Here is a 26,842-nt window from a genome sequence, read left to right on the forward strand (position 1 = left end):
CTGAGTAAAGTGCTCAACAAATACATTTAATTGATAATGTTGGAAAACACTTTCAGATGTCATGCTTCCAACAAAGAGGGCTGGACTGTATGAGAGACATGAACCCCCCTGAGGAAATATGCTTAAGTGTTCCAGGCCGTTCCACGCCTTCCCACCCCACATGAGGTTATTTAATTGAAAACAAATGGACAAATTCTGCTGCCCTCATTTAGTCCTTTGTAAATCCAGTATAACTGTGCTGCAGTCTGTGAAGCTACTCTGGATGTGTATAGCCAAGCCACGCACAGAGTGTAATGTATTGGGTGCTGTCCCTAATGATTTCTATCTTAGACTGTTTCTACCGATTGAGCATTCCATCGTTTTGTTCCTTCTTTATGGAATTTGATCTTCATTCTTCATTAAAAGTAAAACTTTCAAAAGGATTTAAGTGACTTAGGAGCCCAAATCCTATTGAAAGTCAGTGGTAATTACGCTCCTAAATCACTGTTATGCTTTATGAAAAATTTAATGTAACTGTTTACTCTGTACCACATGACCATGTGGAAAGTGCTTTCTCCACACACAAATGCTTCTGCTGACAGGCTGCTCGGTGGGGAGGAGGCCAGAGGCAAGTACCTGTGCTCCACACAGGATATGCCTTTCTGTGAGCTGGTATGGGGAAGCAGGCATGGTTTCAGGAGAAAGGGGAAGTACCACCAGCTAAACCCACCCATCAGCTGCAAACTACAATGGGGATGGTGCAGAATTAACAGCTTTACGTGGGACATAAATTCCACAAGGGTTTAGATCAGTGGTGGGCAACCTGCAGCCCATCAGGGTAATTTGCTGGCGGGCCGTGAGACAGTTTGTTTACATTGACCATCCGCAGGCACGACTGCCCGCAGCTCCCAGTGGTTGCGGTTCGCCGTTCCCAGCCAATGGGAGTTGGGGGGAAGGTGTAATTATTAGACTTGATCACATGATGCTACATGGCTTTCTATGACCGTTTTCTCCCCTTATCAAAATGATCCTGCAGATATCACTGCACTGCTTCAATTTTCCCCATCTCTTTCCAATTCCTAAAGAAGCAGTTGATTCCAACATTCCATCTCTCCTCTTTTCAAATGTGGTACCCCAAACACCTACTTTACAACTGAAAAGCTTTAAAGAAAAATAAAATAAAGGAGAATGTAATGAAAACTGGGAGAGGTAAACTTCAGCTAACTTCTTTCAATTTCCCCCTCCCCTTTGACAATTTTGCTCTCTCTTGCTTAATAGCAAAAATTATCATGCTAATTAATGTTCATGTTCTTCTTTATCCTTCCATAATGCTGCTCCCATTAGTCCATTTGTATAACAAAATTCTGATGTGGAGCAATTTCCATAAGTGGACACTGGCATGGCACCTTGCTGTGGCTAAGAGACTCCCTGGTCCTCCAAAATGTGTGTTTCTTGGATGAGGAGGAGCTAGAAAGAAGTGGGTCATGGAGCTGCAGGTAGGATCCATTGGTTTTAGTATGCCTGGGGAGATGGGGGAGGCGGGGAACAGTGCTCCAGTGGAACTAGGGACAAACTTGCAAGCAGGCATCACTCACCAGAAAGCAAAGAACACGTAGGATGAGATTCATGGGCATGTGCAAAGCAGCACTGTGGAGCAATGTGAAGATGTAGTGGCTTAGAACCTGCCACATGAAAGAAAAGATTCCAAGGGCTGGAGGCTACCCAGAAATAGTCACCGCAACAATAATCTCTTGGATTAGAGGCTGGCCAGGGGCGGAGATATGCAGTTGCCGGTAGGGATGTGAGTAATGATCGATTTGTATTTGATGTGTACACATTGTGCCATGTTCCAAATATCTGTACTCTGTGAACATGAATTAACAAACAGTCATGTGATTATTAAGGTGACGCTTTCTTGCTGACGTATTATTAAATCTGAACATTAGGGAATACTATATAGAGTCTGTCATGTGGCAGGTTTGTGAGTACAATGACTAGGAATCCTGTGAAATCATGCAGCATTTGGCAAGAGACCTCCATTTTGAATGTGTGGGAAGCATATGAGCAATAGAAAGGTGTGCCTGGCGTGGGCATTTTTTCAACCTGTATTAGGCTTTCAGTCTAAAGCCCACTGAAGTTAATGGAAAGATTCAGTGGGCTTTAGAATAGCCCCTATGAAAATAATTCTGCCAAAGCTAAATACAGAAATGGCAAAGCCACTCTCTGTTGTGGTGGTGCAGTTTCAGGGTATGTTACAATTGCCATGGTGAAGTAAGTGCAGGTCAGGCATGCAGAGATATATTAAGCCTGACACATCAATCAAATGGTTGCCAAGGAAACCTGTCATGTTCAAAATGAAATATGCTGGGTGATTGTTAACACTCAGAAGAAGGCCTGGGCCATGAAAGGACATGGTGCTATACAATGCTCTTGGTGAGATGTTTGCATGTGATATGGATCTATATTCAACTTTGGAAGACAAGGGATTTGTTATATTGCAGAGTATTCTCAAACCACATTATAATATCTCATCTGAGTTTATGTTCAATCAAATTCCTGACATCTGTGAAAGAATATGCCTATAACTATTAATGCTGGGGGCGAGAGAAATATTACCTATGTTCTTCACCACTGAAACACAGCTCCAGAATAACACAACATGGTTCTTCATTAGTTTTCCTGTCTCCTATGTTGATAACTAATTTAACAGAACTGCAGTTTTGCACTCTCTCTCTCACAAGCGCAGGTACAGTGACTTTCAAGAGTTTTTTGGGAAATACTGAAGAAAAAAAAAGTTACAGAGAGGAGATAATGTTGGAAACTAACACCAAAAGCTAATATTTACAGTGCACAGCTTGCATCTCTGTCAGTAATGATGCTTTATCCAGCCACTATTTCTTATCTGTTATCAAGAGCTACTGGGCTGGAAGCTTCTTGGCTATTTTAAACCCCCAGCATTAGCAATTTCTATACTACCACGTATACAAAAAAGACTATGCCTACCCATCAACCAGTTAATTCAAGATGCTATAACAACATAGAACTACTATGTTAAAATGTCTCATAGAAAACAAACCTGCTTGGAGTGTGAACTGTGCAGAGCAACCAAATGCCATAAGTCTGATTCCTTCCCAGTGGACTATTGCTGAAACTAGGGCAGATAATACTGAAGTCATCTGAAACTTAGCAGGAAAAAATTAATGTAGGCCAGACTGCATCTCTGTAGTAACAGCACTGAGGGCTTTGAAACTGTACTTCACAAAAGTTTTTAAACTATGCATACATCTAATGAAAGGAGAAACAATTAAATTGTTTCTCATATTTCAGCCACGCTGAAACAGAACACTGGGATCCAGCTACTTGTGTATTAGATCCATGCTCTGTTATATTTTTTCAGCTTGGATGGCAACTTCTCTAATGCCAAAGCAGCCATTCAAAGCATTGTTTAACAAGTACTGCTACAGAATGCCAAATATGTCAAAATACAACTTCAAAATAAAGAATTATTAATAAAGAAATAAAAGGTTATTGACTTACTCATCAAGAAACAAGTAAAGAGAAGGTAGGACTATGGAGATGTTCCCACAAAAATATAGAGGATCTGTAGTGAACAGCTGTCATTTTATCTGACAGAACGATACATTTTGGCAACCCCATAAAAATATAAAGCTATCAGGTTTTGACATCTTTTGGTATGGCAAAGTCATTTTCTGAAGCTTTGCCAAGCCATGTTTCCCATGAGAAATTATCTGCTGTCCTTGAGGATCTCTAAGTTGGTTGCTACTGTACCCTTCTTCCTCAGAAGGTTGCGAGCCTTTTTTTAAAAAAATGAAATTTAACAGTAATGTCTGTTTTCTTGAACTCTGATGGCAAATTATTTTTACTTGAGTGACTAAAGGTAGCCTAACTGTGGCCCTGATTCTGGAACTGGATGAGGGTCAGTGGACGCTGGCGCCTACATGGAATCTCACTGACTTCAGAGGTTGGCCCACACTGATCCGACTGCAGGACTGAGGCTGGTCTGAACTTCAGAACTGCTGAAGACTTGCAGGTCCAGGTCCTATTTACTCCAATGGGAGGAATGAGTGCTCAGCACCTCTGACGATCAGACCATTTATTTAGGTACCTATCTTTAGGCTTCCAAATTTGAACACTTTGGTTTGAATACCTTTATTTAACAGATATAGAAGATTGTATATCACTACAAACATATTGTAGTATTATTTATAGGTCTGTTTAAGTTCTTTATATGTCATTAGAAAACACTAACATGCACATTGTTGTGTATCTTAGTTTAAGAAAACTCTGCATCATGAACAGTGCACACTATTTTTTTAAATTAATGCTTATTTCCAAATGGCTGCTGTATTCATGCTATCAAATGATCAGACATTGTCTTCAAAGCCCTGTTTATCAGTAGCAACTAGTTGGTAACCAGTCAAACAACAAAAATAATCATGACAAGGTGGGTGAGATAATATCTTTTATTGGACCAACTTCTGTTGGCAAGAGAGACAAGTGTGTAAGCTCAAAAACTTGTATCTCGTTGCCAACAGAAGTTGGTCCAATAAATGCTATTACCTCACCCATCTTGTCTCTCTCATATCTTGGGACCAATACAGCTACATACAAAAACAGGCATCACATCCGTAAAAGGAAACCCTATTACTTTGGACTGCTGTTACCACTGCAGCTAAGCTTTGCCTCTTTTCAGGTTGGCTAGACTAGATAACCTAATACTTTTTTCCACCTCTAATTCACACAATAGTAAAGTAGAACAATAATTGAGTCTCACGAATTTCAGTCTTATATGTTAAGGGCTGAGTCACGTCTGTTCTTGGCCTCACTCTTTCTAACTACTTCCTTGTGTGGGCAGCAGGATTGTAATGTACTTCTGTAATCACACTTCATCTGTACCCCAGTGCTTGAAATACCTGCCTCTTATCCTAGAGGTGCTTAAAATATTATACATACTTTGTAAAATGCTTAGAGATAAACAGGTATTCATATAGATGTGTAAACATAGCTCAAAAAGGGACAACTGAACTTACACACACTTTTACGTTTTAAGAATGTGTAAAGGTCATTTCCTGTCAAAACACTGTATTTTAACCATGGGGAAAGACATGCAGATCAAAACGGAAGGCTCCTTTAACTCAAGCAGTCATAACATTAGGCATAAGCAGATTAAACAATTGCTTAGGGCCCAGGCAGCTCAAGGCCCCCCCCGATTTAGTACAACTCCCCAAAATACCATTCATCTTAGTTAATGTGGGCATTTTAACACGTGTACATAAGTGCTGTGTGGGTGGATTGTGCGGCCCGGGAAATAACACAATTAGGTCACTGGCCGGACTGCACTAGAACAAACGGTGGAGTCTCTGTAACTTGAAATCAGCCAGAGGTTATGGGCGTGCGGCAGACAGATGAACAGGATGGCCCCTTCTGGCCTTAAAGCCTATGTTTAGGGGAGGATGGTCCTGCTTAAAGCCCCCAGTGGGCAGGCACCGCCTCTAGCCTTAAAGCCCTGCCCTATCTGAAGGCCTCCGCCTCCCCCGGGTGCAGCCGGCCCCAGGATTCCGAACCGGGGTTTCACTGGCGGCTCGGTCAGGCTGCGCTGGGGCCGGCTCAGCCCGAGCTCCCGCTGGGTGCGGTCGAGGAGGCGCGGCGCGAGGACGGCCGTCCTGGCAGTGCATCAGCCAGCGGGCAGGGGGCGCTGTGTGCCAGGGGTGACAATGCCGGGCCTCAGCACCGCCCCCCGCGGGGGAGGGATCGAGTCACAGCGCGCAGTACGCAGACCCGGAAGTCGCATAGGGCCGCGGCATCACCGAGTTTCCGGAAGACTCTTACCAGAGCGTCTCTGTCTAGGCACGTCCTCCGAGTCCGTCCGTCCTTCCTTCCGCTTGGGCTTTCCCCTGCCTGGGCGGCCGCCCCCGACTGGTGGGCGGCGGCGCTGCACTCTGCTCGGCGGCTGCCTGGGGCCGGGATATCTATGGGGCGAAACGAGATGCAATGAACCCGAGAGCGAGCGAGACAGCGACGAGCGCGACGGACACGCACCGGAGCCGCTCCATGGGGGATCGGCCGCAGTAGGAGCGGCTCCCCCCGGGTACGATCCGCCCCTGTCCCCCCCTCGGGCCTCTGGAGGAGGATGGCGACAGCGGCCGCCCCGACCCAGCTGGAAGCCGGTGGGTATCGCTGGCGGGGGGAGGCGGGCGGCGCTCCCTGCCGGGTGTCCTCCTTGTAACCGCGTCCCCTTCTTCTCCGCAGAGCTCTACTACCTGATCGCCCGCTTCCTGCAGTCCGGACCCTGCAGGAAATCCGCCCAGGTGAGCGGCCAGCGCGGGGCTCCGGCCGGGCCGGCCCCGCCGCCAGGGCCAGCGGGGGGGCCGGGGTTGGGCGGCTGGGGCGGCGGTGCCGAGAGGGAGGTTTTCCTGTCGCTACGCCGGACTCACGTCCTTTGTGTCTCTCCCCAGGTGCTGGTGGAGGAGCTGGAGGCGCACCAGGTAGGGGCTACGGGCGGGCAGGTGGGAGTCGCCCGGCCCCGCAGCGGGGCCCCCTGCGGCTGTCGGGGACGCTTCGGGCAGCAGCGGGGACGGGTCGGGGGTTGCCCTGCGGCGGGCGCCACTCCGGGTGCTGCCTGTGCGGGGGTGGGCAGGGCCTCGGAGCGGGGTAAGGATCATCCCCGCCTGGGGCCGGGCCGTGGAGCGGCTGGGGCACCGGGGCTGGGCTGGCTGGGACCGGGGCTGGGGGAGGTGCGGGAGAGGCCGTGCCTGCGCTGACTGCCCCCTCCCCTGCCGCAGCTGATCCCCCGCCGCCTGGACTGGCAGGGCAAGGAGCACCGGCGCAGCTTCGAGGATCTGGTGAGTGAAGTTTCGCTCCAACTTCCCCGTAAGTTCCCCCACCCGGCCGCCGCTCCCCACCGTGGGGTGAGCGCTGAGCCGCGGGGTGGGGCGGGGGGCGGCCGCCTCGCTGGGGGTGGGGAGCGTGGGGGGAGTTACTGCCGCCGGCGCGTGTGTGCGGGGGGGCTGCGAGCGAGGTGCCTGTTGCGGAGGGTTATCTGAGGGCACGAGAAGGAGCTTGCGGGGGGAGGGGGGCTGGCGAATGGCACAACGCTTAACAAGCTGTAGTTCCGTGTGTGGGAATGGAAGCTGCCTTCTGATTGGCTGCAGCTCCAAAATACGGGAACTGAGGACAGGGCCAGTGTTTCTGCGTTGGGGGGCGGGGAGGACACCATGGCCCTGGCACAGTGAGCGGCTGGGGGGCAGCCAGGGGGACAGCTGGAGTCCAAGGGTTACTTACTGCGGCTGAGTAATAACCCTGTGAGCTGTGGGCTCCTTGTCATTGATGGTGACAATACCAGCAACACTTCTTTCGCCTTCTAGGATTTCAAAGCACTGAGGTGCTGTCACCTTTAAATGGGGTCTAAACAGACCTTTTAGCAAACCTACCAACTCCAGTGATATTTCCACTTTTAAAAAACAATTCAATGTAAATAGTTTCCTCCCCTTCTCCTCCCCCCACCATTAAAAACAAGTAAACATTCTCCTGCAGTGCTGGAAACCCAGCCTTTGCAGCCAACACTAAATGTCTTGTATGTGAAACCATCAACAAACAAATGACACTCTGCATTGATTGCTCTTGTCCCAGATGAGAGGAAATGCTAAATGTAACCAAAATATAGTAACAAGAAAATAGATTATTAGAACTGAAAGAACTTCCCTGAAATCCAATGTTACTGGTAAGGTAAAGAAAGTTTACAACATAAGATACTGCAATAGCTTTTTAACATCCCCAGAATGTCCCCTGTGAAGTAACACAAAGTATCTGCAGTTTTCAAGAGGGGAACTAAAAGGCAGGTTAATTCTTTAAGTGACACACAGGAAGTCACTGGACAGAGACAGTATTATGATTCAAGGGTTCCTGGCTCTGGCCTGTTTTCAATCCATCACACCACACTGATGTAATTGACTGCCTTATTTAAACAATAAGTCCTGTACAAGGTCACTTAAATGTTTCAGGAATATGTAGTAAAAATATGAAATGTTTCATATTATAGTTATCAAATACAGAGATTCCATGTGCAGAGACACAAGGAAATCAGAGCGAGTGACTCATTCCCTCTAGAGATGTTGGCTCCCCTCTGCAATGAAGCTACATGTGGCCTTTAGGCCCCTGGAGACTCTCTGGGCCTGGTCTTCAGAGGGGGTGGCACCTGAAGCTCCTGTTGACTGCAGATGAAGTACTTGGGCTTTCAGCCCCTGGAGACTCTCAAAGTCTAATTTTCAGAGGTTGCGGGCATCTGCAGTTCCTGCTGACAGTACATGCAGTTGTGGTGGTTCTGTATGGAAGCAGCAAAGACTGGAAGAAATGAGTCGGTTTTCATTGTTTTTGGAGGGTACAAGTGTCCCTCCCCCGTGCACTTTTAAAGTTACCAGGAGTTACATACAATAAAGCTTGGCACCAATATATGACTTTGCAGTTCAGAATTATGTTAAATCATTATTATTAATTTTCACAACACCCATATTTGGTATGTATATGATCTTGACTTGCCCTGCCTGTCTGTCAGAAACTGAAGATAAGTACCTGTTTCCCTTCCAACCCCACAAATTATAATGATCGTGTGGAAAGGTGACATGGTATTGCTCAAACTTTACTACATTTTTATTGACTGAATAATAAGTTTTTCATGCGGCAGCGTCCCCTAGAACAGTAACTTTTAAGTTAAACTAAAAAATGGGAAGTCTGCCTTAGAGAGGAGACTTACGGCATCCATACCTTGTGGCTTTTCTTTTCCCTAAGCTTATGGAGAGTTGAAAGAGACTATAATGCTCCATCTAACCTCTGTCAGATGGTAGCCCGGCCTGATATTTAAACTGAAAGAAAGGGAGTAAGTACTGTGGTGAATAAAACTTCAGTGCAATATTTTTTTCTAGGGAACCCAATATCTGGCTGCTAGGTTATTTCATGTTTGCTCTGTGATTATATCTGTCACCTGAGATGAACTCTAACAGTAGGGGAGGCCGAATCTGATTTCAGGCATATATGGCGTTTGCTTCAACAGTAGCATTAATCTTTGCACTTTTGTTCTTTATATTATTAAATCCATCCACACTTTCTGGAGTACTTTGGGACACCTCTAGATTACCTTGTTTGTTCATCTAATGGCATTTGAGGCCACATAAAATTCTTTAAAACTTTAGTCTTGTACCAGTAAAATGAAGACAATAAAAATCAGGTGGGGGAAAAAAAGCTGAGAAAAAACAAAGTTTCTGAATTGTTTGGAAGTGGTTGTGATTTCTATATTTTAATAGATAAATAAAAGGTTTTGCTTTCGGACTTAAAAACAGGCAGGAAATTTCCCTCATTTGCATTTTATGTTAATATTACGTAACTAGTTAAGGTGGGTTACAGTAGACTAAAGGAGTATAAATTAAATATTGTGTGTTTGTAGCTCTCTGTTATGGCTGCCTTCATGTTGTTCATTTTCTTTCCTGCTAGCCTTTTCTATCAGTTCCCAGAATAAAGCTTTATCTGACCTGAGGATGTTGGAGGAATGGCTTTTCTCCAGCCCTCATCATTCAGGGTTTGATATACTTGATGTCTGGATTCTTGAATGTATGTGACTATGTATATTTGGACTACTTGTCTGGCCTCAAGTATTCTGCAGGGGAGTAAGATATTTGAAGATATTGTGCAGAACAATGCCACCATCATGAGGTGCCCAGGTCATGATGAAATTCATTTTAATAGTCTTTCTTGGAAATGTAACTGGGGATCTTGGAGATGCAGTTATCACTCCTTACCAATCACTTACACATTGAGTTAAAAATCTCTTTTTAAAAGGATGCTGCATCACTGCTCCTTCATGCTGATGCCAATATTGACAGCATAGAGAAGGCAGATAGGTGAATTGCCAAGGAAGAACTTTTATCTTTGCCTGTTCCTATGGTGTATAAAGAGTGGCCTCCCTTATTTTTTCTTTCTTTTTCCACATCTTTTCTAAATCTTAAAGAGTATCAAGTCTTGATTTCCCCATTCTTGCTGCAGGATTCTCTAGAGATCTTGTCCCTCATTTGAATAGAGAAGGGTTGTTTTAAATCTTTCACAAAAGAAGCTTTTGTCCTAAATGATAGTCAGGTGCTTGAATTCAACAGGTTTTAACAAACTCACTGTTTTATACAGTTTGACTAAATATTTGGCTTTTGGGAAGTGACCAGGAATATAACTAAAAACCTGCTTTGTAGACTTTTCCTCTATTTATAATTTTGTTTTTAATTGTAGCCGTAAGCAGTTTTTAAAAGTACATTTTAAAAAGAGGGTTTTCTTTATTAAATTTTAGAAAAAAAGTTGCCCTCTGATTCTGTACAATTAACAATGAGAATATAATTAACAGGGGTAAGAGAACTCTATTAATTCTTGCCTCCAGTCTGCTCAGACTTGTGTGTTATATCCAAAATCTTCTGAATTTCTGTGAAGTTTTCTCTGTATTTCTATTCTGTTTGGACCTGGTCTTGTACTTAAAAGTCAGATAATATGGGGCATAAGAAGAGTCATTTCAAATGTGTTTAAGGGCAAGTAAGAATTTTAAACATACTTGCTGAACAAAAACTGTAGAGATTTCTGGTCACGTTTGTATGTGTATTACTCTTCATTGAAAAGATGAGGGGGAGGGGGGGACAACAATTTTGGACACTTTTACACGAGTGCTGTGACTAATGCTGTGCATCTGCTTGCATATGCAACACGAGCAACTAAGTGAACTCTATCAGGGGTAGTCAATAGGCGGCCTGTGGGCCAAACCTGGACCACCAGAAGCTTTTGAACCAACCCCAAAATCTTTTTATTTACTTATAATTAGTGTTGTGCGTTTTTTTTCTTTCCTCTGGAGTGTGGACCTTGACTATACCTCGACCAAGAAATTTGGACCTTGACAAAAAATAATTGACTACCCCACTCTAAAGGCTTGCCTTCACTAGACTTTTTTTTTTAACCTTGGGCTATTGATAGCCAATGAATGTTTGAGCTACCTCTGGTGTGTTTGTAAAAGCTAATGTGGATGCTCTCCATGTGTTTGTTACAGCCTGTGTCCACACTAGCCTTCAGAAACACTCAAAGTGCTTAGAGTTCATTGACAATCAATAATTTGAAATTTGGTTGTGGGGGGGAGATCTAGTGAACACACCTGCTTGGTTGTTGTGCAGGCTAATTATCCCATCTGGCTTACCTCATCAGTAATGCCTCTAGCTGGCTACTTTTACAGGTTTTGTTTGTTGCATTTAAAATGGATTGGCTGTGTCCTGGTTTCTGATGTGCTGTCTTATTTGGTTAGGCCTATCTTGGTCTGTCTGCTGAAGATGTGTACATGGTTTCCTGGGTTCCCTGAGACCTACTGGTTTTGGGTACTGATCCTGCAATCTGATCTATGTAGGCATTTAATTCAGTGGGATTTCATACCAATGAAAGGCTCTGCCAGTATGGAACAGATTGTAGGACTGGGTCCCAAGTTCTTACCTTGTCTGTCTAAGTTACTTAAAACTAGCTGTGAGATTGTGAGGCCATTATTGATAGACAGCGTCAATGCCAATCCTAGCAAGGGAGAAGGGTATTGGAAATCCTTGTACATAAGTCAGCTTGCCTCATCTCAAACAAACAACATTGCTTGATAATAGGGAGCTTGCAACCCATTCTCAAACCTTTTATTTTTTAGAGAAGGTGGTTGAGTGGATGGTGGCTTTACAGCCACAGGTATATTTGAACACCAGTGACATCCTGGGTGTGTTCCAGATTCTGAACTTCCTTTTGAGTTGAAACTCCACTCATCAGGGTCTTCAGTAACTTCCTGCTTACCTTATATAACAGTCAGTTAGCTATTTTGGTCCTTCTGGACTTGGTTGGTTTTTGATACGGTTGACCATTGGTTGTTGCTTTAGCAGCTGAGGGAAATTGGGTTTGGGCGAAAGTCATATCTAGACAGGAGAGATCTATCGTTGATGACAACTGTCTCTCCACAAGGAATTTGGTATGCAAGGTCTTTCAAGATGCTATGCTCTCTCCTGTATTAAATACATATGAGACTGGTGAGATCACTTCAAAGAAGAAAGTGGGATCTGATCAATATGCTAAAGATATGCAAGTTATTAGTTCCTGCACCATAACTCCGCAAAGTCAGTCGCTAATCTGAATGAGTTAGCTCCAACATATCCGTCTGGCAATCTACTCTCCACCTCTGGGAAGCAAGAAGTCTTGCTTGTGGATAGAAGCTGTCATGAAGACTCATTTTCTTTGCTCACTGTCTGTGAAAAAGGCCCCTCAATAAATGGGAAACAATGTTAAGAATTTAGTCACTTTTGACTTAACTGTATTATGGTGATCCTTAACAGAACAATATAGTCTTGATAGGTGAAGCTCCCTTCTAGCACTGGTTCCAGCGGCTCTTCTTCATTGCTTGCAGCAACTTATTTGTGACTAGTTTTTGGGCAATCATGGTCATATTACATTCACACAGTGTTCTTTATGTTGGCTGCTTATAAAGTGACCGATTCACTTTAATCAGTTCTGTTTGCTCTTTAAGTCCTTCAGTGTATTGGGTGTGGCTATACTGATGACCTCTTCCATAAGCCTCATCTTGCTATTAAATCTAGAATCTCTGGGCGAGCTCAACATTACTGGAATTATTGCTACTTTCCCTTTTGAGAAGCAGTGGTTGCTCAGGTGCATTGAAGGGCCTGATTCTCTGATCCCTCTCATAGTTGAATGAGAAGCATTTTAGTTGCTTTTTGTCAAGTATAAGGTTGTATTTAGAAAATCCTCCTTTTTCATATGCTAGTTGATGTTACTCATGGAAGTGTATTGTAGACAATGTGACTCATCATGTTGTGCCAGGATAATACCACTGCTATTGACCATTTGGAATCCTAATGTCATAATAATCCACCTGACAAACTACCCAGGTTGGAATGTGAGTGCTGTGTGTGCGCATATCGTTTCTTTGCAATGGATGCAATGCCAGAATGTCTGGCTCTACCTTAATAATAAGTAGTTAGGCCTGCTGTTTGGTGAAATGAAGAGACAGATTACAATATAGTAGGACAAGGTGGGTAAGGTAATACCTTTTATTGGCTTGACTTCTTTTGGTGTGAGAGACAAGCTTTTGAGGTTACACAGAGCTCTTCTTCCATAGACTCATTTTAGCTGATGAAAATTTCTTCATGGCATCAGAGCATGTGGGATATAACCTATATATGCTTGCAGTTTTATAGTAGTAGTGTTGGTCCCAGGATATTAGTGAGATGAGGTGGGTGAAGTGATATCTTTTATTAGACCGACTTCTGTTGGTGAAAGAGAGAAGCTTACACAGAGCTCCTCTTCAGGCCTGGGAAGGCTACTCAGAATGTAAGATACATTGTATCACTAATAGCTATTTTCTAGTTTTCAGATCTGCAGTATGTAATTATGACTGTCCTCTTGATGTTGACCATAAAAAGGAGGTAGAAGCAACTGAGTATTCTGTGTTGGAAGAACAATTTCAACTGAAAACCTTAACACTGAATTTTAAATGCCATTTATTAGAAATAGCAAAAGTAAGACTGGCTTGGAAATTTCAGATGGCCAGATGCTACTTGCTTGCTATTCATAGTGGCTAACGAAGAAGCTATTTGTTTGTTTTTGTATTGGGAAATAGGCTATCTTTATCTAGGAAAGGGCAATACTGAAGAAGAATGCAGACCATTTTCTTATGATGGGAGACTTGAATCTTACACCCCTGGGGTATGGAGTAAGCTCAGTTAATGTCAGGTCTTAATGGCACCCATTCACAACAGCTAAAAACTGAGCAGACAGACCTTGCAGCTATTGTAATGTTTCCAGGTTTTTCCACACCCCCTATTGTTTAGGTTTTAAATGGAATGTATTTGTAACAACAGTATGGGGTTAAAATGTCTGTCAAGTGAGGAAGGCCATCATTTTTTTAGCTGAGTAATAGATACTTTATGTGAAAAGAATAAACTGGTGTGGTGAAATAGAAAATGGTTCCCCAAACTGCACTCTGCTTACTCAAAGTACTCCATTGAAAACACTGAGGTTTGAGGGATTTTTGTTTCTTCCTCTCTGGCTTTCAGAATTTCAAAGTCAACATGTAATACTTGAAAGTATAATATAAGCTATTGAGTTGGCTAGTGGCATGACCTTACTGGTCAATTTTCTTAACGTCCAAGGTATTTACAGGATTCTTTTAGATATACTGGGTGTAATTCATATTGAGTTTTAACAAAAATTGTTCTTGCTTGTCTGTGTACTTAGATATTTAAATATGAACTGAATAAATAAAATACTAAATGAAAAAAGCTCAGATGAAGAGAGAAGATTTTTTTCTACCCCTACCTCCAATTTTAGGAAAAATAAAAATGGTGTGTGGTGTTTCATGTGTTTAGGTGGCAGCCAATGCACACATCCCTCCAGACTATCTTCTGAAAATCTGTGAGAGAATTGGACCCCTCTTAGACAAAGAGATCCCACAGAGTGTTCTTGGAGTGCAGACTTTACTAGGCGTGGGACGGCAATCTTTGCTAAGGGCAGCAAAAGGTAAGATTTGAAGTCCACATAAGAAAGATTAATATTTAATGCAAAGTATCTTCTAAGTTTGGTGGTCTGAGGCATTTGCATACTTGTATGAGCACTCCTCATGCTACTTTCTATGGTCAGTTTCTACGTTCTAGTTACAGAATTGCTAAAACACAACCACTAGGAGAAAGTTTGGCCTTCTCTAAGGCCAGGATTACACTAGAAAAGGTTTGCTGGTATAGCTGTAATGGCAAACCCTCCAAGCGTAGATGCAGCTTATACTGGCGAAAAAGTGCAGTTGCTGATGAGGCTTATATTGGTTCTAGAAATGAAATAAGCTGTCCTGGCAAAAGCCTTTTTATACCAATTTAGCTATGTTTACACTTGGAGTTCTGCCAGTACAATATTGCAAAAAAACCATTGCTCCTAAACAGCACCAGCAAAAGTGGCACTGGCCTGAGGCTATGTCTACAGTAGCACTTTTTTCGGTTAGGGATGTGAAAAAATGACCCTCCTGACTGACATAAGTTTCACCAACAAAAGCGCCAGTGTAGACGGCACTATGTTGGTGCAGAGCGACTTTTATATGGGAGATCTTATAGCAGTGCAGCTGCAGCAGTACAGCTGTGCCATTGTAGGCTCTGTAGTGTAGACATAGCCTGAAGTTGATAGGAGGTGTAGAAGAGTGATGTCTGCAACATCCACACTGGACATAAGGGCCACTGCTTAGCTTGTAAGCCATCAGCTATTGTCATCCTGAAGAATGGGAGTCTTGAGATGTTGCAAGCAATGTGTTAATTATATCCCAGACTCTAGGTTACTTTAATATGAAATGAAAAAACCCAAACCATAAATTCGGCTTCTAAACCCCACCATAGATTAGAAATAATCAGTCAAACTGTTAACAGCAACCCACTCCCCACCTACCCCCTTATTTTTCCATCATACCAACCATCCCTCCTCCTTCCTACTCCTTCAAAGTCTTTTTTAAAAAGATGAGCTTTGCATTATACCATAAAGGTCAGCAGATTTGAACTACTTCAGATCAAGGGGGAGAAAACTCCGAAATTGCGGGACTTTCACAGAGGATACCCTACTAGCAGTCTTATCTCTTGTAAATTTTAAGGTACTATAGTTCAACATACAATAACCTGTGAGAGAGCTTTTCTTAGGAGAGGATACACATTGCCACTCAGCACTATGCGGGTTATCCCAAGCAAGTGTCCATAAAACCTTTATACCACACCAGCTTTTATTCTGTCTGTGCGTATGTGGTACAGAAAAATTATTTTAGAAATATTCAGTTATTTTAAAAGATGTTATTGAGACAGTGTTTAGGAGCCCTGTTCCTGTAAAACTAGTTTTGAATGTACATTATTAGATACATTACTTTGAATACTTGTGGCACCTTAGAGACTAACCAATTTATTTGAGCATAAGCTTTCGTGCGAAAGCTTATGCTCAAATAAATTGGTTAGTCTCTAAGGTGCCACAAGTACTCCTTTTCTTTTTGCGAATACAGACTAACACGGCTGTTACTCTGACACCTGTCATTACTTTGAATGTAACTGTGCAACACTTAGAAGGAGAAGAATGAATAAATGTAAGACAGCTGTAAAAATAACATGTAATACTTTTTTTTTATATCTAAAAATGTCATAAAACTGGAAGATCTGTATCTGTTCCTTTCATGGCTACGAGTGAGTTCTGGGTCCCACTGGGAAGCTGGGAGTCTCCTCTTTCATTCGGATGTTGTGCCTGAGGGTAGCTCTGCTAAACCGTGGGATATCACTTTAAAATGGTGCCATTTTTCAGTACAAAAAAGCTGCCACAAGACCAGGGCTTAATCTTGCCTGATATGCGCCCTTGGCAGGTGTAATGTGGTGGAGAAATTCCATACTTGTAGGGAGAAGAAGAAGAAAACATTTTTGTGGCAGATTTATAAAACAAACAAACCCCTGTTCCAGTTTCAGTGTTAGAATAAATCCCAGGGCAGATGATTACTGGGCAGAGCTCAGATGAGTCAGTCAGAGATACAGGATAACTTGAAGAGCAATGTGATGAATTCATTTATTACAGGGAGATTTCTTCCATGTATTTGACTTTCTGTATAGAGAAAGTATATTGGCCTTGTGCCACTTGATGGGTAAACAATATCTTTGTTCTAAGAAGTAGTAGTTCTTTCCAGAATGACAGTTTACGGATCTTTTACAGTTGCACTTGAGTAGTCTAGATAGTGACCGCAAATAGAGAGCTCACACCTTTGTTCTAGAAAGCTTAAGTTGCACTTCTATATATGACAGGTTTCAGAGTAACAGCCGTGTTAGTCTGTATTCGCAAAAAGAAAAGGAGTACTTGTGGCACCTTAGAGACTAACCAATTTATTTGAGCATAAGCTTTCGTGAGCTACAGCTTACTTCATCCGATGCAGTGAGCTGTAGCTCACGAAAGCTTATGCTCAAATAAACTGGTTAGTCTCTAAGGTGCCACAAGTACTCCTTTACTTCTATATATAATTATTACAATAAGAGAAAGCTATGATAGAATTTGGGTTGTACTTAAATATTCCGTCAGGGTTCTGCCTGGATTTGGATACTCCGTGTTCATGGATTTAGTGGTGATGCATGAGTCCATCGGTCAGGGGCATTAGTCTTCTGCTCCAAAGCCCTTCCTCATCATAGAAGCTCAGTTCTCTCCTTCCAGATGGCCACTAATGGAAAATGCCCAGCTCTGGTTTCCGAGGCACTTTGTTGAGCAGGCTCAGAAAATGCACTATTGTTTCCATTAGAGGGAAGGCTGTCTTGAGGCCAACTGGCAGCAAAGTAGCTGGAGAACCTTAAAAGAAAATGGCCTTAATTTTAAAAACAATGTTTTAAAAGAGAGAATGTGGAAAGCATATTGCCACCAATTGAAGGAAACCAGATTTATTAAAACAAAAATCTTACTCACCCCCATTCCAAGTCTAAAGTATTTGTGTGTACTGTCTTCCAAACGTGTAATACACTGGGACTTTCTTAATGCAAATTAAGATGAAAAGTTGAGATTTACTTTTTTAGTGTTCCTTCCTCATGTGAAGTTTATGAAATGTTGTTTTTACACTGGTAATTACATTTACTCTTACTCTCTCACAGTTTCCCCCCCGCCATCAAATTTAGACTTTCTAAACCTGAGAAGCCAAGTAAATAAAGAGAGAATTTTAAAATGTTTCTCAGACTTTATCATGTAGTAAATACAAATCAGAGTTTCATCATCATTAATTTGTCTGAAACCTGACTCTTTAAAATGATACAGCTGCATTTTAAGAAAACTGTGATTCCCTGTAGCCAGGCCATACTAGGAAGTCAGGGGATGAGTTTGTGGTGTTACCAGTATTTGGACAAATAGGTCAATTGGATGCAGAACCCACCTCTGCAGCTCTTTTTTATTTTTTTATTTTTGATCAACTGTTAATTTCATTGATCTAGACTGCAGGCATACGCTATGGAAGGGATCTGCATTTGCAGCTCTTCACAGAGGCCGACCTCCCGAACTACCTGTAAATTATGGGAAGCCACCAAATGTGGGTAAGTAATATCCCATTAAAATATAAAGTGTTTTGGATTTTATTCGTATCTTTATTAGCTTTTTCAGTTGAAACTTTTGTTATTAATCCAGACGCTACTTTAGGTTTTCATTTACATTTTTTGATGAGTTTCAAGATGAACTCATTCCAAAAGCTTTTAATTTATTCTACAAGTATTTTGCTTCTTCCATCAGTCTCTTTCATATGCTCTCTTGCTTCCTAATTTTTAAATCTGTGTGCGCGCATGCCTGTATATACATAAATTATATTGTTGTCCCTCTGCCAACTGATGGTGGATGTCAGAGCCTGACTTGTCAGCATCCCTTTGGAGGAGAAATCAGTGATATGAAATCTGGATATGTTCTTGTTTGTTTAACCTATATATGCCAGTCCTTTCAACAGAGTTGGTCAGAAACCACATACAGGCAATTCCTTCTTCCAGGAATCTCAGCCAAAACACCAGTGCCTGGTTCTCGGGGGAACACTTCTGCCTCAAGGATTGATTAGACAGATTAAGACAGAGCTGCTTGTCACAGCTCTCTCAAAAAGAAACTGAATCACAAAACTAAGAATCCAAGCATTTGTGTCAGACTGAACAGTGCACACGTTAAGGAAAAATAACTTGTAAGACTATGTATAATAGCATCAACTGGTGGTTCCCACCATAACTATAAGACACGTAGGCATTGAACTGTTTAAGCCCTTTTCTACATGGGAGTGCTTTATTAGGTATACAGCTATAGTTATGTTGGTATACCCCCCCCCCAAGCCCGCCGTGAAGATGCTTTTATTCTGATATAAACATTCCTTTTGTTGGTTTAGTACAAACACCTTCGCAAGTGATTTAAAAGGAATGCTTATACCAAAACAAACCCTAATTTGGACACTCTTATTGTGATATAACTACATGGATTTACATTCACACCTTAGTCTGTGCTGAAAAAAACTTTCTCCTGTAGACAAGGGCTAAAACTTACACTAGCCATTGTTACAGCAAAGAAACCATCTTGATGGCTTGCTGGAGGACAAGCAGCTGCCCTCTGCGCACACCTTCTTTGTTATTTTATTGTTTTATTTTTCAGATGAGCACAGGCACACTTTTGTTGTCTACTGAGGAATCTGTTTGCTGTCATCCTCACTTCTTTCAAATAGAGCAAGTTGACAAATGAAACAGGGAAGACTTTCTAAGTTTTTTTTAGCATCCAGTCCCATTATTATTGTTAATTTAAAATATCCAAAAAAAATGAGTGTTTTTTCTTTTTTGTCTGTCTTCCTGCTATCCCTGCCTTAACCTTTTTGGAAATTTTCCCCTTCACCTTCTTAGTGGGTTTCTCTATCCTCTACCCAAAGCTAGGACCCTCCCATCTGGGATTATTTTGATTTTCTTCTTCATGTATAGTAGGATGCTTATTCTTTGTTCCTACTGTCCCCATCCATTTTTTGTGTTTCTGGTGTCCCTCCCAAACTTTTTCCTCCTTCATTTCCTAAAATCAACATTTGCTGAGAATGAAACTAACACAAATTACTTGATTCAACATAGATTCATAGATATTTAGGTCAGAAGGGACCATTATGATCATCTAGTCTGACCTCCTGCACAACGCAGGCCACAGAATTTCACCCACCACTCCTGCAAAAAACCTCACACCTATATCTGTGCTATTGGAGTCCTCAAATCATAGTTGTGACTGAAACCTAGTCAGTGTTACTCTGCACAAGATGTGTGTCATATAAGTAACAGAATGACAGAACAGTAGTAATAATGAGACAAGGTGGGTGAGGTGATACCTTTTATTGGACCAACTTCTGTTGATGGGGGAGAGAGAGAGAGAGATGCTTTTGAGTTGACACTCGAAGAAGACCTCTGTGTAAACTTGAAAGCTGCTCTCTCTCACCAACAGAAGTTGGTCCAATAAAAGATTTCACCTCACCTGCCTTGTGTCTCTAATATCCTGACAAATAATATGCAACAGTATAACATTTGTAAATTTTCCTTCTGTTGGCTAATAACTCATGTGTGACCCTGATAGTTAGAAGTCAGAAAGGGATTATGGCTTTGTATTACTTCTCTGCATTTATTCTTTTAAACTAGCCTAGTAATGATAAAGCAACAGTTGTGTTAATGGATGGTTAATGGGTCTGATCTTAATCATTGCCATACAACTCTTATTGACGTAAATAAAAGTTATACATATGTAAAGGCTGCTGGACCACAACCTTAATTACGTGATTCAGGTAATCAAAATACGGCTTGTTTTGGATAATTTGTATTATAATTCGTTAATCATAGTTAACAGGTCAAACTCGAGCCTTTCTTCATGGCTATTATGTCAAAGAGCTATATGTTACCTCTGTGACATAACAGTTGTAAAATGACTTTATGGTGGTAAAGAGCAGAATAGTTTTCTGTTTTTCATGGTTAATAATTCTTTGAATCCTTACTGCTTCATCTCTTGTCACTTCTGAACCCACCAAGAGAAAACCTTGATGGTAGAAGCAGCTGTTATGTACATTTTCATTTATTGTATAAATATTGATATGGTTACAACTTAAAGGGTCTTTTCTGCTTTCCATATATATACATAACTGCTGTTAGGTGAGACAGGAAATGTAGTGTACAAGGTATATGTAAAAAACAAACTCCCTGAAACTTGGTTATAGTTGAACTATATGGTCACTTTGGGATATGATTTCACAACAATTCCCACTCCTCCCATTTCTGAACTGTTCGAAGTCTCTTCTTGTATATAATGGGTTGTCTTGGGTATGATAGGTTGTAAGGTTTTTAAAGATGTCTTATTGTATGTTTATTAAGTACCAAGCAAACTTATAGCGCTGTACTCAGAGCATTCATTGAGTAATCTGCCATTCTTAATAGTTAAAAATCTTGTTGCTCAGAAGGCAAGATAAGTGTCAGTGTTACATATTTTGTAGAAAGAAAAGGAGTACTTGTGGCACCTTAGAGACAAATTTATTTGAGCATAAGCTTTTGTGAGCTACAGCTCACTTTGTCAGGTGCATCCGATGAAGTGAGCTGTAGCTCATGAAAGCTTATGCTCTAATAAATTGGTTAGCCTCTAAGGTGCCACAAGTACTCCTTCTCTTTTTGCGAATACAGACTAATATGGCTGCTACTCTGATACTTTGTAGAATGTGTTGAATTCTGGTAAGCTAGCAGGTTAATATTTAAACCAGAAATGTTAAACTCCTGACTGCCGCTGTGACAGGTAGAGATGCTTCAGAATAAACATTTCATCTTAAAATTAACAAATTCCCCTTTCCCTCCATGTCCTCTTTATTTATTTAAAAAAAAAAAAATTCTAGTGGGTATGCTTGAGAAGAGAGCCTTCCAAATGTGAACTCATGTATTCCTGGCTTAAAGAGCTCAAAGTGAACTGGGGTACTTCACAGATCTTTTAAATAATAAGTTAAATTCTGAAGCCTAATGTTGCTTTAAGTGTCAAATTTCCAGTAACATTGGCACATAATTGTTTGGTTTGTTTATGAAATTCTTGTGGTTGTGCATACAAATTATTTACACTTGAAGATAGATAAATAAGCAAAGGGCAGAAATAGCTGGTGTAAAAGTGTCCAGTATCATTTTCCCCTCAGTGAGTAATATTGACTTCAGTAGTAACTTTACTAAAGTCGATAGTTATGCAGAAATTTACTAACAGATATAATGCTACTTCTGTGGGACTGGTCATGGTTATCTCCTCATCCTTAGGGTGTGTGCTGCACAGCGCCTAGATCCTTTCCCTCCAGGTCAGGGGATTTGTGGGGAGTGAAGTAAGGCTGGGAATGATACAGATCATCATTTCTTTCCCCCACCAACCAACCAGCCAACAACTAGGAGAACTTGGGGAGGAAATGCAGTAAAAGTACTGTATGTAGTGCAGTTGTGTGCTCCTACACAGAGAGTGTTAGGAAACTCTTTGGTACAGGAGGGGGATGTATCTGGGGAAACTACCAGCTACAGGAATCATGCTGCCAGACTCTAGCTAGGGGCTTATACCACAGAGATGTGGAGTTTCCTTGTTGACTCTCTGAGACCTGTGCTGATGTCCTCTCCCCCACTAACAATTTCCATAAGGACATCCCCATAGATATAAATGCTCTTTAGTCTGCCCCTTCAGGAGGGGGAAATTGAAGCCCCCTTTGTGCCATCAAAATTGGGAGAGGGAGCTGTGAACTTTCTAGGGCTCCTGTGGGAATTATGGTGGAGGGAGGGTTGGGAGTTCTGACAGCCCTCTCAGGTGGCACAAACCTACTCCTAGGCACCTCTTACATCCTGCAGGAGACAGGCATCCTTTGTGCACACATAAGGAGGCAGGCAGGCTTCCTTTCTCTGTCCCATGTTAGAACTGTTCTTAAAAAAAGTTACTGTTGGGTGTATGGATCAGTAACTTAAGGGTGAACATTATTACATAATCACTGTAAGTAGTACAAAAAAAATTAAACCAGAGAATTCATAGTTTAACATCAATATACAAGAAACTCAATTGAATGTATGGAAATTCACTGTTAAGGTATCCAAACTACCTTAAGTCTGCCCACATAACAATGCTCTGAGAAAATCAGACACTCTGAAGACTTTACCTATCCATAAAAAAAAAACTTTGTCATATCAGTGACTACAAAGGCTACAATGCTCTATTCTTACAGTAGCTGTGCCAAGTTCAGCTCCTTTTTTGGCCATATGCCCAGTCCACAAAAGTATTTTGCAAATATTTCACTAGACAAATAATGTACTGAAGGCAATTATTCCCCAACTCATTAAGAGCCCAGTCCCCTCATGTGTGGTAGTCCTAGTCTCCTTGCTAGATCAGGCCTTCTGATTGTGCTAGTTAGCCATGCAGGTTTCATGTCTCCATACAAAATGTCATATGCCCAGATTATGAAATTACAGTGCTTACATGAAAAGAACAAATATTAATGTGATGACAAAGCACCACACCTAGTATTGGAGACATGTATATATGGTGCTGACATTGGCGTTAATGTTCTGTGGCCCACGTTTTCAGTTCTCCACCCATAAGGAAGGGATCCAAAGTAGTTCAAGTATTTGTACAATTGAGCAACTGTTTCTGTATTTTCAGATTTTTATGTTTCAACCATTAACTCTCAATTTCTTGGGGGTGTATATGTGTGTGTGTTTTTTTTTTTTTTTTTTAAATTGTGTTTATTTAAATAACATTCTTGTAGGGAATTTTACACTTAAGTTACTAATGTGTGTTCTTGGCTTGGACCCTAGTTTAAATATTTTTGTCTGGGAATTGGAATAATGTAAGTGTGTGTGTGTATCTGTGCATTGAGGGGGTGGAGCTAACTGTCAGGAAAAGCAAGAGAACAGCCACACCTAAAGTATGCTCCTCTAGTTTACAGGCAGTTTTTACAGGTGGAAAGTTCATCAAAAGTTAATGCTGTTCCTTGGTAAGGTGAGGACGGTTAATATACCCTGTGGATCAGAGAATTCTGTCTACACAGCCACAGAGCTAGCTGTGCTGCCTTTGGGTGGGAGAGGAAAGCCAGGACATTCAACTGATGGGTTGGCTTCTCCTTGGGATGTCCCAACATCTATGAGTTAGAGTATAACTTCTCCATGGATCTACAAGCTCCACGCACAAGGGAAGCTGTATTCTGGATTCCTTCTCTGAGAGAAGAATCCTCTCCTTCCCGAAGGGAGAATAACTCGGGTTATCTGTGGCATCAAACAGTTGATATGTTTGGGAGCATGGATCCCAATGTGTAAATGAATATTATGGCTGCAATGGCAGTTAATAAAAAGAAGATTTGCTGGCACCTATATGTCTAAGTGATGAATCATTTAAGCAGCTAGAAATTAAGCTCTTGCCCAAGAGAACACTCTAAGGAAGCTTTTTTTTTTTTTTTTTTTTTTTAAAAAGGGTGAACTGGATGTGCTTATGTTCTGTCCATCATACCATCTGCAGTTAGAGAGAGCCCATCCTATGAAAGGGTTGCTACATGGAAATACAGTTTAAAAAGTTCCTCCCAGGAGAAAATAATTGTGGTCAGGTAGACTATTTGGCTGCTGTTATGCCCAATGTAGCATGAAGTAAAGCAACTAGTGAAATATGTTGCTAAAAAGGGCTGGTATGTTGCTAATTCTCTGTGTGGGAATCCCAGTTTTAAAGCTTTAGGCATTCTAAGCACAATAACATCATTGTACTAAAGGAACCAGCCTTCAGAAAGGCTTTTTGGAGAGTATGTGTTTGCGCATGTGTGCAATTCCTTGTTTGTTTTAATCTTCCATTGAAAGATGTGAGAGCTGGAATTGCATATTTTGGTTTGCAATTTATCTGAAAGAAGTAATTCACTGAAATATAAGAATATAGAAAACCAATCACAGCCTAATTTTTGTGTGTTTGTGGTATGCGTGTGTTAATGTTGGCTGCTTTTTTTAAAAAAAATGGGAATCCAGTGTGCTGAACACTTCAGCTTTGCTAACTTCGGTACCATCGTCTTTTTGTTTAATGGTCCAATAATACTTGATATTTCTATAGCACTTTCTATTCAAAGATATCCAAGAACTCTACAAACATGAATATATTAAAGTTTTATGATCATCCACTTAAAGTAGGGAAGTAGTAGTATCTCCATGTTACATGTGGAGGAAGTGGAGGCAGAGAGAAATTAAAGGCTCTTTCACGTGGTCAAGGTGTGAGCCAATTGCAAACCTGAGAATAAACCTAGGATTATAAGGGGGGAGATCGATGCCAGACTGTCATTGACTTTCAATTGGAGTTCAGCACCTCACTGCTGTTTGTGCCTTTGAAAATCTCCCTGATGGTTGTATATAGCAAATGTGGAGGAGGGGAGGGGATGGTGCTAACATTTTCAAAATAAGTCACACAGATGCTTTTGAAAATTTTAACCTAACAAAATAAAGCATGTACTACTTTTCATAAAATAGGACTTCTGGTGTATTTAATTTTAAAATTAATAGCATGGTGAGAAAAGGGTTGTGGAATTTATAGTACAGGAAAGATATTGTGTGTGTGAGCATATTTTGACATGTATGTGAAACTTCCTGGTTCATGCTACTCTTAAATCTTTTAAAACTTTTATGTTAAACAAAACTCTGCTGCAAAGCCATTTTAAATTGCTGAAAGGCAAATATGTTGTTATCAATCATTTCATTTACAAAACCCAAGCACTGAAAAGCAAGGAAGAGTGGTCATGGTTAAAGGACTGCACCTTTATACTGGTATGACTGTGCCCACAATAGGGGGTTGTACTGCTTTAACTATATAGGTTTAGAAACTGATATAGTGAAAATAGTACAAAAACTGTGTGTGGGCAAGCCCTTCCTATGTATGTACAGCACCTAGCACAATAGAACCTCTATGCACTACGTAATGGGGGGGAAAAAGATACACTAATAGTTAAGGACATAATTCTTACATTGCCTACACAATGTTCCCAGGTACAGTTAAATGGAAAATATCAGTTAATATTTTGGCATAGTACTAACTGTTTCCTGAGAAGAAAGTTGAATATGTATTTTAATAGGTAAAGTGTAAGTTGATAGATGGTAAAATTATGTTACTTATATTGTGGACTTGTATTTGAGGCTGATCACTGTGTGTAATGAGCACTTACTATAGATAACTCTGAAGTAAAATGAATACCATTTTTCATCACTAATGTCAAAACACTACTCATCTAGAAAAAAGTTGTCTGATATGAAATAAATATTTCTTTATACTTGAAAACAATGTTTTTGTTGTCTGGACAGTTTTCCTTTGTTTATTACCTTGCTTCTATGTGTTTGGGATTTGTAAATGATGAGAGAGGCAGGTATATATACGGTTATATGCAGTGTTGTTGTAGCTGTGTTGGTCCCAAAGGGCATAAAGAGACAAGGTGGGTGAGGAGTATCTTTTATTGGACTAGCTAGTCAGTTAGCAACCTTAATTGGCTTCTGAAATGATGTATTTTTCCCCCCAGGTTTTATAAAAGTCTTTCATAATCTTTTGTGTACATAGTTAAAGGATGATAAAATTAAAAACAAATTATAAATGGGACAAACAGTTCACCAGATAATTAAACTAAAAGAGTGAGAGGCGCTAATAGTGGCTACAGAAGAGACCTTCGCCCTTAAACGGTCACTTGATAAGATAATCTTAAATTCATAGGGTATGTCTATGCTGCAATTAAAAACTCATGGCTGGCTCGTGCCAGCTGACGCAGGCTCGTAGGGCTCATGTTAAGGGGAGGTTTCATTGCATTGTAGGCGTTTGGGCTTGGGCTGGAGCTTGGGCTCTGGCATCCTCCCACCTTGCAGTGTCCTAGAGCTCAGGCTCTAGTCTGTGCCGGAAAGCTACATTGCAATTAAACAGCCCCTTAGCCTGAGTCAGCTGGTACAGGCCAGCCATGGGTTTTTAATTGCATTGTAGACCATAGATTCCAAGGCTGGAAGGGACCGCTGTGATCATCTAGTCTGACCTCCTATATAACATAGGCCTTAAACTCCCCCAAAATAATTGGTAGAGCATATCTTTTAGAAAAACATACAATCTTGATTTTCAGAATTGTCAGTGATGGCAAATTCACCACAGCCCTTGGTAAATTTGTTCCAATTAAAGTCATTGTTAAAAATGTGTGTGTCTTATTTCCAGTCTGAATTTTTTTAGCTTTAACTTCCAGTCATTGGATTGTGTTATGCCTTTCTCTGCTAGTTGGGAAACCCATTGTCAAATATTTATTCCTCGT

At 41.3% G+C, this 26,842-nt stretch overlaps 2 protein-coding genes across 3 annotated transcripts in view; one reads left to right on the plus strand and one right to left on the minus strand.

The window, feature by feature from the left end:
* The window catches only part of SH3BGRL (SH3 domain binding glutamate rich protein like), a 169,891-nt gene extending 162,942 nt beyond the window's left edge, over positions 1–6,949 (minus strand). The window contains exons 1-2 of one of the 2 annotated variants that reach the window (XM_074964475.1): positions 6,753–6,949; positions 5,830–5,969 (exon numbers count right to left, since the gene is read on the minus strand). The gene's annotated coding sequence lies outside the window, so the exon portion shown is untranslated. Of the gene's footprint in view, positions 1–5,829; positions 5,970–6,260; positions 6,368–6,752 lie in introns of those variants that run through there. The other variant, XM_074964476.1, reaches the window with a different exon arrangement.
* BRWD3 (bromodomain and WD repeat domain containing 3) overlaps positions 5,925–26,842 on the plus strand; it is an 81,990-nt gene continuing 61,072 nt past the window's right edge. The window contains exons 1-6 of the mRNA XM_074964473.1: positions 5,925–6,167; positions 6,250–6,308; positions 6,456–6,485; positions 6,783–6,842; positions 14,415–14,565; positions 18,009–18,107. Of these exons, the coding sequence (XP_074820574.1) occupies positions 6,131–6,167; positions 6,250–6,308; positions 6,456–6,485; positions 6,783–6,842; positions 14,415–14,565; positions 18,009–18,107 (436 nt within the window). The 5' untranslated portion in view covers positions 5,925–6,130. The remainder of the gene's footprint in view (positions 6,168–6,249; positions 6,309–6,455; positions 6,486–6,782; positions 6,843–14,414; positions 14,566–18,008; positions 18,108–26,842) is intronic.

This window comes from Natator depressus, chromosome 9 (genome assembly GCF_965152275.1).
Source record: "Natator depressus isolate rNatDep1 chromosome 9, rNatDep2.hap1, whole genome shotgun sequence".
Taxonomy (NCBI): domain Eukaryota; kingdom Metazoa; phylum Chordata; order Testudines; family Cheloniidae; genus Natator; species Natator depressus.